Below are 12,489 nucleotides of genomic sequence, written 5' to 3'. Positions count from 1 at the left end.
CTGATGGAAGTGCACATACACACACACCACCCCCATATTTGAGGGCACACACCTTATCCCCGCCATGATTCTGATCGACTTAGGCTTGCTTCAAATTTAAAGTCAGGAGATGGCCACGGAGTACGTGTCAGCCCTTCAGGCTGGTGGAAAAGAGGACTGCACTTGATTTCATGGTTTACCAAGGCAGAGTTGGATATTTTAGGATCGTGTGTATGTGTTAATCCAAAATGGTTAACTACGATAGAACATTTTGACTCTCTTAGAAGGTGACTGTCACGGTGACCAGACTGTTCAGCACGTGGACTTTGCCACATTGCAGGATTCCTTTTTCAGTCTAAACTTTCAAGTATAGCAAACCTTCTCCCAAGAACTGATTTACCCTCCAGAAGCATCAATGCCGACATCTTGTAATCTTAATTCCTAAATGGGGCCCTTGAAATATAATGAATGCTTGCATGTGGGCTTTATAAAATATATAAAGTGTGAGAAATGATTAGGTCATGAATATACCTCTCCCCTGCTGAGCTCTCGGCATTGGTGCATGCCATGCTGTCACGTGGATAATGGTGTGACCATGCCAGTGGTGAGTTATATTTAGGGATGTGGTTATTACTTAAAACAGGCACAATCAGCGAGCAATGCACTTTATAATTCTTTTATGGTCACAGAGAATTTCTGGGCCCTAGATCTGAGGGCAGGAGCCCTGGTGGCTCAGTGGCTTACATGTTGGGCTGCTAACCACAGGCAAGCATTTGGGAGCCCCCAGCCATTCTGCAGGAGAAAGATGGAGCCCCCAGCCATTCTGCAGGAGAAAGATGAGGCTTTCTACTCCTGTAAAGCGTTGCAGTCTTGGAAGCACGGGCAGTTCTGCCCTGTCCTGTACAGTCATGGTGAGTCAGTGGCGGTGAGTTTGGTGTTGGGCGATGAGGTCTGATAGTTCGCTGTTTGAATTTTGACTTGGGGCACCCTGCCCAGGTGTATCACATATCTGGCCTTTCGAGTGCAGTGTTACGACTTTTCTTTATTTTCTCACAAGCATACTGTAGGCAGCAAGGGCAGAGTTCAAAGCGAAGGAAGTGAAGTATTATATGGGATAAGAAGATTGTAGATAAGCAAGTAGATAAGAATACTCTTCAATAAGCTATGAGATCCTTATCCCATATTTCACATTTTTGACAACTAGGAGAAAATTCCCAGGCAGTGCCTCTGAAGTCTGGGTCCCATGCGGGTGATGGTTCTGGCCAGACGTGGGGTACCCTCTGCAGGCAACTCCACATGATAACATAAAAGTCTTTAGTGATAACTGGGTGACAGAAGGGATGGCAGTGGACCTTGGGACCCCTTCTCCTGTTCACCTAACACATCTGGGTCCAGCCTCAAGGGGTGTGTGCAGGCAGCGATGGGATGGTGACACAAGGGCCAAGGAGGAGCGGGAAGGTATAGAGAGGGAAGGAGGCCACACGAGACGTCAGGGCCAGCGTGGATGGAGGACAAGCAGGGTCCCTGCCCAGGGGATGTGGCAGGAGATGATGGGCAGTGGGCAATGCCAAGTGGTAGGGAAGGAGTTCCTCACCCTCCTGAGCCTTGTCTGCGGCAACCAACAAGCCGTGAGCAGTGTCAGATGGGAGTCAAGGGACCAGGGGCACCAGTGCCTAAGATGGGTCGGAGCTCCCAGCTCTTACACCGACTGCACTGTTTCTGCATAATGACCTGGACTCTGGAGCTGAACCATGTCAGTAAGTGAAGGATGTTTTAGCTTTTTAAAAAGACAGAAAGGGGGGGGGATATGATATTTCCATTCTAAAAGGTGCTTGCTGGAAGAAGTTTGGAAAATAGAGACATGCACAGGGAAAATTAGTAAAGCATTCTGAACTTAGCACCGAGACCCATTAGTCATCTGCCTTCAGCTTAAGGATATACACAATTGGGGTGCAGTGTGGCCTCAGCATACCGAGTGCCCTTCATATGCTAGTGGCTATACTTAGTGCCCTGGAGATGCCCAGGGCACAGCCTCCAGGTCCCTTGCAGCAGTGCAGTGTCCTCTTGTAGTGGTTGCCCAGCATACGTTTTCAGTACCTCATTGGGCATTGCCTTTAGACCCTGCTACCTTGGTGCTCTGGGGAACTGGGGATTCCATGGTGGGCCTGCCAGCACCACACTGTGTTATGTGCATTAGTGGCAGCTTGTGTGCTGTCACAGGTGTTATATGGCAGTGGTTCTCAACCTTTTTATGGCCGTGACCCATACAGTTCCTCATGTTTTGGTGACCCCAACCATAAAATTATTTTCGTTGATACTTCTTCACTGTAATTTTGCTGTTAGGAATCATCATGTAAATATTTGATATGCAGGATATATTTTCATGGTTACAAATTGAACATAAGTAAAGCATAGTAATGAATCACAAAACAATATGTCATTATAGATTGTGACTGTTTATTTCTAATGATAAATAAATGAAATTTTGTCTTGAAGCATGGTGTAGCATGGGTAACAGTCTTCACACGGGATACTCATATGTGGACATATCTACGTGTGGCGGATCCACCTGGAGACAGAGGAGTGGTACCTCGGTTCCTAAAACCATTGGAAATAGGTGTTTTCTGGTGGTCTTAGGTGACCCCTGTGAAAGGGTCGTTCGACTCCCTAAGAGGTCGCAGTCCTCAGATTGAGAGCTGCTGTAGTTGAGCTTTCAGCCTGGGATGGACGAGGAGGAATGGCCTGGTGATCTACTTCTGAAAACCAGCCAGTGCAAGCTTGTTGATTATGGTGCTGGGCCTTTCATTCAGTGTTCTTGGGGTCCCCATGAGTCCAGTCAGGGGCTGGATTCAGACCTTCTTGTTACTTCTTGAACTGAGAAAATCGCTGGTATCATGTATCTGAATGAGTTCATCCGCTCTTCTTTACCACGCCCCATGTTTCTCTGACCAACATAGACAGTATTACCCTTTTGTTAGGACTTGGGAGGGCTAATCCAGGGGAGGCTGAGAAGGCTGGGAACATGCATCTAAGGTTTGTTTGCGTGAGTGCACCTTCATTTCCACACACAGCTGCCCTGAATTCTTCTAAATGGGACTTTGGAAAGGTACTGGCCCTATAAAGGGACATGAAGGTGATAACCGTATTATAATATCGTTGTCTAAAATTCTCTTGACAGTTTTCTCATTCTACAGACCAAACCCCCAAACAAAGGCCCCAAACCCACAGCTACCCAGCCGATTCAAACTCATAGTGACCCTTTCGAACAGCACAGAACTGTTCCAGAGGGTTTCCAAGACTATAAATCTTTAGGGGAGCAGTCTGCTTCATTTTTTACAGAGCAGCGGCTGGTGGGTGTGAACTGCTGACCTTGAGGTCAGCCGACCGATGCTTGACTGATGGAACCACCAAGGCACGACCTTCAGATCAATGTGCGGTCATTATTGTCCCTCCTGATTTTGTGACTCTCCTCGTCTGCCCATCCCCCCTCATCCAGCCTTTCTTTCAGGCCAGGAAGTTTCTGCAACACTTTCTAGTTTTCCTGCCTGGGTTTTCGTTGGGTTTCAAAGCGGGGCCCATGTTCTCAGGTGGAGGTATTAACTCAGCCATACTTCTGCAGAGCTTCATGGAGCAGAGAATGAATCGCAGTGTTTTGGTTTGTTTTTCACAGGACCAGCGGTGTTTCAAAGTTTCATTTGATATAGGTTGGGATGTGTTTCTTTTTCAGACCCTCCTCATCTCTTCCCTGCATTCCACCCTCCTGTGCCAATCGATGCAAGACATCACGAGGGGCGATACCATTATGATCCTTCGCCTATTCCTCCGTTGCATGTGTAAGTATCAGAACTTTCCCCATCAACGAAATGGAGCGAAATGCCCATTTTGGCTCTCTCAGAAGGCTTTTCTTTGTTTCTTCTCGAAATGGCATGTCGAGTGGGCTTTGAAGATGTGACAGAAGTCGTTCGGTAAGATTTACTTCTGAAATACGGCAAGTCTGTCTGTTTCCTGGATTCACTGAAGCAGGTCCTTGCTGCTTTCCAAGGGATGCCTTGTACACTAGGTGGCTGGCAAGTATTTCCTATCTATTTTGCTGACGTGTTCTGTGGGCTGTAAATACTAAATTAAAAAGCAGAAACCCAATGGAAAGCTACCACTCAGGCTCTGTGTATTTGGGCAAGGTTAGATTTGAAGTTTTTCATGCTAGACTTTCTTATACATGAAAACCTCATCCCCCATATCACAGAGAACCGTCATGAAATTTTTATGGTACATTTTCATATGCCCCATGGTCCGTACACCAATGGTCACTTGATTAATGGGACTGTCCCCCCAACCAGATGGCAGATGTGGTCGGTCACATGGCTTTGACACAAAGATCAGGGGACATTGTGGTGAGAGCATGCATTAGAAAAGGAACTCCCGTGGAAATGTATGTGCTCTCACTCAGTCGGGGGGTGGGGTGGGTAGGGGCAAGAATAGTTGATTTGGGAACTCAAATTTCCTCTTTGTAGTTTTGTTCAGAAAAGCCATAACCCCCGCCCCAAAACTAGAGCCACTCCCTAGGTGGAAGTGTCCTTTGCTAGAGGCCCTGTTGTATACATTTAATCATATCTCGTAATCCCCCTTGATGCCGAGACAGTAAAGTTAGAAAAACACAAATGATACTTTGAAGAATAATGCCGGTTATTTAGATGGTAGATTGCATCTCCGTGGCTATTAGTTACAGCTGTGTAATTACATATATGCCAAAGAAAAATGAAGTTGTTTTAAAACAAGTCCTCCTCTGTGAACAGAATTAATTGATATTAACAATCCTAACTACATGCCCAAGTACACATATAATATTTTACCCACAGTTTTTTGGATCCATCTCCCATTACTGAATTGTAATTTCAGAGTACATTTGCCTGGAGGTAAGTAATAAATCTGTGCTCCAGACTTCTATAAGCATTAAAGGAAAAGTGGGTATTTATAGAGACCGAAGACAGAAAACTTGTGACTTATTTTTCAGCATTTCAATGGCGCACAAGTAAGTATTTTCTGGGTTCTAAAGCTTGCTAAAAATACTCACAAATAAAACCGAGAGGCCAATTTAAAACTCCGTATACAAAGCGAAGGAAATGCCAAATTAAGGCTGAAACATGACATGTGACTCTTGTGCAGAGGTTTTGTGGTGCAGATGGGACCACATGCGTCCTGGATGTGGATCTCTGCCCCATGGTCCGGCGGCGCATGCAAGGGCCAGTGTCTCCTTGGACACGGACTCACGTCTGTATGATGCACTGATTGACTTACTGCAGATCTCCCTGGGACCCTGGGGTTCCTCTCTTCCTTCCTTCAAGATCAAGTTAGAGAAAGTTTCTCTTGACTTGGCTTTGCAGGCTACAGACTGAAGCACTTGTCTGGGCTCACTAACCTTTGCCTGCGGAGGAACAGAAGCAGGAACTTAGATCAAGAGAACACTGTGCCTCGGTTCTTTGGCAGAATGTAATAATGGCAAGCCCGAGAACCCATCTAGCGGTCATACTGCTGGAGGAGGTGGTTCTGTGCTGAGAGTCTTGGTAGGGACTTAGGGAGGTTTGCCTTTTGGCTGTGACAGCTGAACCTTGTGACAGTGTAGCTCAGGACTTTTTGCATTCTCAGCCAAACTGCAGTGTACTTTAGCATCTGCGGACTGAATTGTTCTCTAGTATCTTAAAAATACAGTTGTGGAAGGTCCATGAATGTAGCGAGATGGCAGACTGTTTGCTCTTTAGTTGGCTCAGACTCACGGCAACCGCATTGAGTAGAACTGCACTCCATAGGGTGCCAGGGGCTGACTGCTTTGCTTTTTTCTTTTTATTTCTGGAAGTGGGTCACCAGCTCTGTCTTCTAAGGTCTTTCTGGGTGTACTTGATCATCCGACCTTTTGTTTAACAGTCAAACATGGACGATTTTCACACCCCAGGGACTCCTGGTAGGTAACACAGAGCCTCAAAAGAGAAGCCCTAGAAGATTGCTGTGGGATCAGAGAATGGTGATTCCACCTGAGCTCCTGGAACCGGGCTTGATGTGAATGCTCGCAGTGCCCTGGAGATTTGGGTGGAGAGACAGAGCTCCTGACTGGTTTGGGAAAGCTGGGGCAGCACATACCTCTGTGCATTGCCCTCAGTAATCTTCCCTTTGGGCAGGGCAATCTCTTGCTTTCAGTTCCTATCAGGGCCTAATCCAAATGGCACCTTTGCTGGCTGTCCCAGAAGCTGTTCTTGTACATCTTGGCCCGTACCTTCATTGTAGCATTTGCCTTTTTGCCCAACCATGTATTGCTCCGGGACAGTGTCCTCTGCTTCCTGGCAGCACCTAACAGACTTGGCATGGACTTTGTCAGAGGTGTCGTGTGCGGGCTCACGTTGGTCCATTCTGAGGGGCACTTGGTGGACAGTTGGAGAGCTGGCATGCTCATTCTTGCTTTGCTTGTCACCAGTGTGAGCCCTGCCCCGATACCCTAGCTGTGCATTGGAAATAAAGGTATCTGCCTTATCTAGCTTCCCAAACGGCAGAGAGTTAAATGAACTAATGTTAATGTAAGGCCCCTTGGCGGGTGTGTGTGTGTGTGTGTGTGCGCGCACACGCAGTGGTTTGCTCTCAGCTACTAACAGAAATGTGGGTAGTTCCTACCCATCAGAGAAAGGGCTATCCATTTAGGTAAAGATTTACAGCCAAGAAACCCTTACGGCTTTCCTGGGTGCTTCTACACTGTAACACGTGGGTTTGCTCTGAGGCTGAATGAACTTGATGACAGGGCTGTGTTTGTTTCTTTGGTGAATTCCCTTAACAGCACAGGGCGCTACCCAAATGCGGAGAGTTGGCACGAGAAGTCCTGGCGGCTTCCAATTCTCGCCGGGCTCAAGTATGAGTCGCTGGCTTGCTTCCGTTACCTTTTCGAGGTCTCGCTAAATTGAGGCCTTTCATCCTCTTGGAAGGTGAGGGTACTTTCTGGAATGCTTAGGAACCCTGTTGGCGTAGTGGTTACACGTTGGGCTATTCGCGGCAAGTTCAGCAGTTTGAAACCACCAGCTGTGGGACTTTCTGCTTCTGTAACAAGTGACAGTCAGAAACCCACAGAGCAGGTGTCCCTGTCCTGTGGGGTCTGGAGTCAGAATCTATTGGTGGTGGTGAGTTAGTGAGTTCTGGTTTTTGTGACTGAACTGGGGAAACCAAATGCTTGCTGTATGCTCATTAACATCTTTAATTTCATGGGTAGAAAATGACCTCAAGTGAGCTTAAACGGAGGCCTTAGAATAAGCATTTTTAATTCTAAGAAGACAAAATTGGGGGAAATTCTCATTATTTGGTGCACATGATTGTTTCTCTGATGCCAACTTGAAAAATGAAGTAAGTCTCTAAAAAACAAGGCTCTGCGATTTTGATGGAAATGGTGGCAGATCCCTGTTTAGAAGGCAGGCAGGCACTGCGATAATGATGTGATCATATCCTATCATTAAAGATTCTATTGAAAGAAGTTTATAAATTGCTCCTCTTTTTAGATAAACCACCCTATATTAAGGCATCAACGATACAGTGCAGAATTAAATTAAAATCTCATAAAATGAAATATGTTCTGTATTAGCTGTTTGACACTTAATTTGCCTCTGAATGAGTGGAGGAAATCACAAATTAACCTGCCTTTGTTTTTCCAGCCATGGCTTATTAGGTATTAGAACAACTGCAATTACAGCCTAATAATAACCACCAACCCTTCTAAATATGTACGGAAATAAGCCCCTGTGTGTTCAAGGACCCGGCTTGTGAGATGGAAAGCATTTCATTTACCCTATTGATTCTCACAGTGTGAACTACAGTTTTTGGTTAGTCAACGTAGAAATGTAAATTGTTTCCCATATGGGTGTGGGGGGCCGGGGGGGTGGGGGGGAAACAACGTGATGATGTCTTAGCAGTTCCTTGCTTCAACCAAAATCATGAATTTAGATTCAGACCTTACAAATGGGGCATAGAGTGAACGTGGACATCACCTTGTTCCGAGTTGTCACGTAAAGATGGTACTATTCGTGCATTAGGTTTACTCAATGTATGTGGCTTGAAATAGAAGAATCAGTAGATGCAGGCACAGTTTTCTGGCATTGGACTCTAGGATTTATGCCAAGTGAGAAATTAAAGTTTCTCTCTCATTCTTTCTCAAATCATTTACTCTGGACAGGTTCTATCTTTTAATAAGCCATACAGCAGAAAGTACAGTTTTTTTTAACAAAAAGAAATGTATCAATGTCCAGCCTGTTACTGCGATGATCAGGGATGCCAGTACCAGGGCCTGTTGTATACATACACATACACACTCAAGGCGGTTTTGTGTGCATAGTTTTACTTTTCGGTTGTCGCTCTGTGCTTATTGTGTTCTATGGATGATGCTCCCCTAAGCGAAATTGCTACTTGTTTTAAAATGTTCACTGGGAAATCCAGATCGTTGGAATATTAGACACACGTGCCATTGCTTTGTTCCAGAATAGGGTTGCGTTTTCTAGTGACTCTTTACATCACAGAAAAACATTCTTTTTCGCCTACATTTTGAGGGTGTGCTTTCAATAATATTTCCCTCTCCTTTGTGTCAGATCTCATTTAAGTGTGTTTCCTTGGTAAAAGTAGATCTGGTTTATGCTTAGAAACGGAAATTATAAAGTAGTTTTCGATTCTAATTTGATTTTATTCCTTTTGGCTTTTCACTTAGGAAAATGTCTAACTTCCATAGAGACTTTTTCTGAGCACAGGTTTTGTAACATATGAACTAACCTGACTTATATTTTGGACTGTCCATTGGCTTTGTACTAAACGATGTAATTGATTTTCCTAAAGAGAACACATAGTCTCTAATACATTAAAATCACTCCAGGCCAACATATCTTTTGGCCGGTTGGCCTGAGAACTGTGCTTGACGGATGCAGTGGCTCTGTGTGACCAGCACTGTGTCCCCACAGTAGCCCTCTGGGGGCCAGGGTCGTCTCTTCTGCTGATTCCTTTAAAAACCAAACCAAAGAAAAACAGCCTCATCCTGGGTGGGGGAATGAGCACCAACATTTCTTTCCATCCAGCAGCTTCTTTTCCCCCTTTGTTGAATGACTGCCCCTCAGCTCTAGTCTGCCTCTTTCCACCTGAGCGAGAAGAGTGACCGCTTCCGCTGCAAATGGTCCCCCTTCCTGTACCTCCGCCAGAGCCCTTGGTGCCCGCTAGCAGCTGCGGTGCTATGCTATGCAGCAGAATTGCCCCACAGGATTTCCTAGGCTGTGGTCTTTAGAGGAACACATGACCGGATCTTTTTCTTCCTTGAAGCCATTGACTCTTAGTAGCTAAGTGCTTAACCATGTGCACTACCAGTGGTACTAAGAAGGGCTGAAGGCCCGATGGCACTGTGGATGAGGTGTTGGTCTGCTAACTGTTTGGTCTGGGATTTCACATTCACCAGCTGGTCCACAGAAGAAAAGATGAGGCTGTCTCCTTCCGTAAAGACTGACCGTCTCAGGATTGCTGAGAGTCGGAATCAACTTGATGGCAGTGGGTTTGGTTTTCTGGGTTTCTGCCCCTTTGAGAGCTGTGAGCAGGGAGAGAAGCAGGGCGTTTAGGAGGCGAGTCGGTGCATTTCTTCCTAGTGAGAGGAACTGCTGAGGAAAGATTCACCATCATGGTAAGCGCTCACAAACCAAAGCAGTTGGTAGATGACTGGAGATGCTCAGTTTCTCTCCCAGAATTCTAGTACCTTTCTTGTGCTAGGTACTATGCTTACTGGGAGTTCATAGAATAGTCATCCAAACGTATCCTTTATTATAGCACCAACTTAAATGAACAATGTGGCCTTCCCAATCCAAAACTATCCTGTGCAGTTGCCTCCTATAAAGACCTGTATTACTTTCAAACTGACACACTGCATAAAATAATGCAAGTACACACACGTGTTAACGTGTGACCAGTCACCCACGTGCAGACCAAAAAACACGAGTGGACTCGTGCCGGGTGAGCAAAGTGTTGTTAAAACTTGGACCCGTGCAAAGTCATTGTTGTTGCATTGATTTAATTCCAGAGAGGGCTCCAGTACAAAGGCGGTTTAAACAAAACACAGTAATTGTATTTAAGGGCATAACTAGATCAGGCAATTTTAATAACATTTAAAGTTAGCAAAGGGAAGTCATCTTCCCCCTTCCGCTTTAAACATTACTGAGGTTCGAAAATGTAGTGACGTACTAGCTCGCATCAAACTGTAGCTACCGCTGTGTATGCTTCCTTCCCTCCACACTCTCGAAAACAAAGCAGCAACAACAAAACCTCAGCCTTTAATTCTCTCTTGTGGGAAAGGTCGTTTGTATTCCTGTCCTTTGCTGGGCAAATCCCTCCCGTAGCTAGTAAGCAGCCAGACCTACTTCTGCCCGGTTGATTTCAACTCCTAGTGAATAGAGATAAGGTTTCTGAGGCTGTAAATCCTTACGAGAGTGGACAGCCTCACCTCTCTCCAAAGCGGCTGTTGGGTGGAAACCTAGGGCCTTTGGTTAGTAGTCCACTGGTTATCTGACAGCGCTACCAGGGCGCCTGTACATGTAGTAGCACCTAAAGAAGTATGAGTATTATTCTGATCATGAGCTGCTGTTTCTTGGGGCACTGCTAATGCCACTGATTTTCTTGATTTTCTTTTGTTTAGTGAGTGGCATCTCCTGCCAACCAAATGAGCATGCTCTGGACTTTCACATCAAAAGTTCTGTTATGATTCAATACTATTTTAGAAGTGCCCACCCCACACCAGATTCTCTCCACTGCCATATTGATTTCCTGGCGCTGAACCCATCACCCGTTCTAGAGGTCCCCCAGCAGGGACCATCGAATGCCCATCACTGCTTCGCAGACCCTTCACATAGAAGTAAAATGATTGAAATTAGCTGTCTTAAAAGGATCTAGGAAGCATAAAGAGACACAGAGATTGGGGTAGGGCGGTGGCACCAAGGGTGAATGGACAGGTCACATAGAAAACAATTAATTGTGACATTAGCTAACATATTTGAGTGTTTCTAATGAGGCTAGAGTCCCTGATGGGGCAAATAGTTAACGTGCCGAGTCACTAACCGACCCCCTGTAGACTGCTCAGAAGAAAGGCCAAGGTCGTCTCTTTCTGAAAAGTCAGTCATTCTAAACCCTGTGGAACAGTTTGGCTCAGGTTCTCCTGGGGTCGGCATGAGCTGGTGATGATGCATCAGTAACTGGTTTTACCAGCGGCTAGTTACGGTTCTAAAGACTTCTCGTATTAGACGCACAACAGCACTGTGATGGTATCAATGTGATTAGTTTGGGCTGAACAGATACAAAAAGCTTGTAGATAGTGTTGATATTTAAACTCCATCCTTTTTTTTTTTCCCTTTGGCAAATAATGCATCCTTTATTATCTCCTTTCTTTTCAGAGGCTATATGAGGGAAGCAAAAAAGATTGCTACAAAAACATAGAAACCTTTCTCAAACAGAAACATAAAATATGAAGCTATCATTTCTTGACATCCTCCAGCCTTGCCTATACACTTCTGAAGGCAGTCTTTCCATAATTTTCATCCCTCAAATTACACCATGCCAAAATGGCAGTTTGGGCATCCTCCAGGAGTCAGAGCACATTTCTTGAGGCGCCATCCTTGCTCTTGACCTGCATGCTTGGCTGGTGGAAATGACCACCGCAGACTTAGCCACTCTGGTGATATGCTGAGTGAGTTGCGAATGAGTCTAGCCATACTTGGCAGGAAGTGTTCACCACCACTGTGCCACTTGTTCTGTGAATCCTTAAGCTAGAAGGACTTGCTTGGGTAGACATATGGCTCCTTGCTTAAATTTTTGTTTTTGCTTTTTTAACGCGTGAATGGAATGAAGGCTATGCTACCAGAATTAGGTTCCTATCTTACCAAGAGAAAGATTTATTTTTGGAAGACAGAAGACATGGTAAGTGAATTTTATTTTTTTCATCTTGGTAGGAAGAAATTGTGGTCTAACCAGCCAGTGTTTTATGACCCCAGCATGCACACTGAACCTCTTCAGAGATTCTCATGTGTGTAAGAGATGCATGGGAACTTCATGAGGTAACAGGAGTTTCTGGGAAATGTGGTCTGTAGGCCAGAATATTGTCATCGGCTCAGTACATGCTCTGTCTGAATCACCACTGTTGCCTTCCTCCTTGTCTCAGTTTTCAGAGGCCGATCTGTTTTATATCCAACAATTCATGCGTATTTTGTTTCATCTCACTTTTTTTTTTAACTTAGTAAACGTATCTAGCCAAAAAGTTAGATGTCAATGTTTGCTGCTGTAGAATTCAGGACACTAAACAGCCAATTTACTTATTCAGCCACAGGAAGTGACAGTAAATTGTGATACATGAATCCGGTGAAATATTAGTAACACAATCACACTTGAGAAAGCTGTGTGAAACCACAGGTCAGTAGTGATCAGTGATTACAGAAGTATCCAAATAGATGTCAGTATGTATCTGCCTTGAACTTTCTT

At 45.1% G+C, this 12,489-nt stretch overlaps 1 protein-coding gene across 1 annotated transcript in view; it reads left to right on the top strand.

Annotated features, from left to right (window-relative positions):
• GLI3 (GLI family zinc finger 3) overlaps positions 1 to 12,489 on the top strand; it is a 324,180-nt gene that overhangs the window by 179,126 nt on the left and 132,565 nt on the right. The window contains exon 3 of the mRNA XM_045286286.1: positions 3,707 to 3,812. Coding sequence (XP_045142221.1) covers positions 3,707 to 3,812 — 106 coding nt within the window. The remainder of the gene's footprint in view (positions 1 to 3,706; positions 3,813 to 12,489) is intronic.

The sequence above is a fragment of the Echinops telfairi genome, unplaced genomic scaffold (genome assembly GCF_000313985.2).
Source record: "Echinops telfairi isolate 266 unplaced genomic scaffold, ASM31398v2 ScPeMD7_7;HRSCAF=31, whole genome shotgun sequence".
NCBI lineage: Eukaryota > Metazoa > Chordata > Mammalia > Afrosoricida > Tenrecidae > Echinops > Echinops telfairi.
The sequence above is the reverse complement of the archived record's forward strand: the minus strand, read 5'-3'. Positions and strand labels throughout refer to the sequence as shown.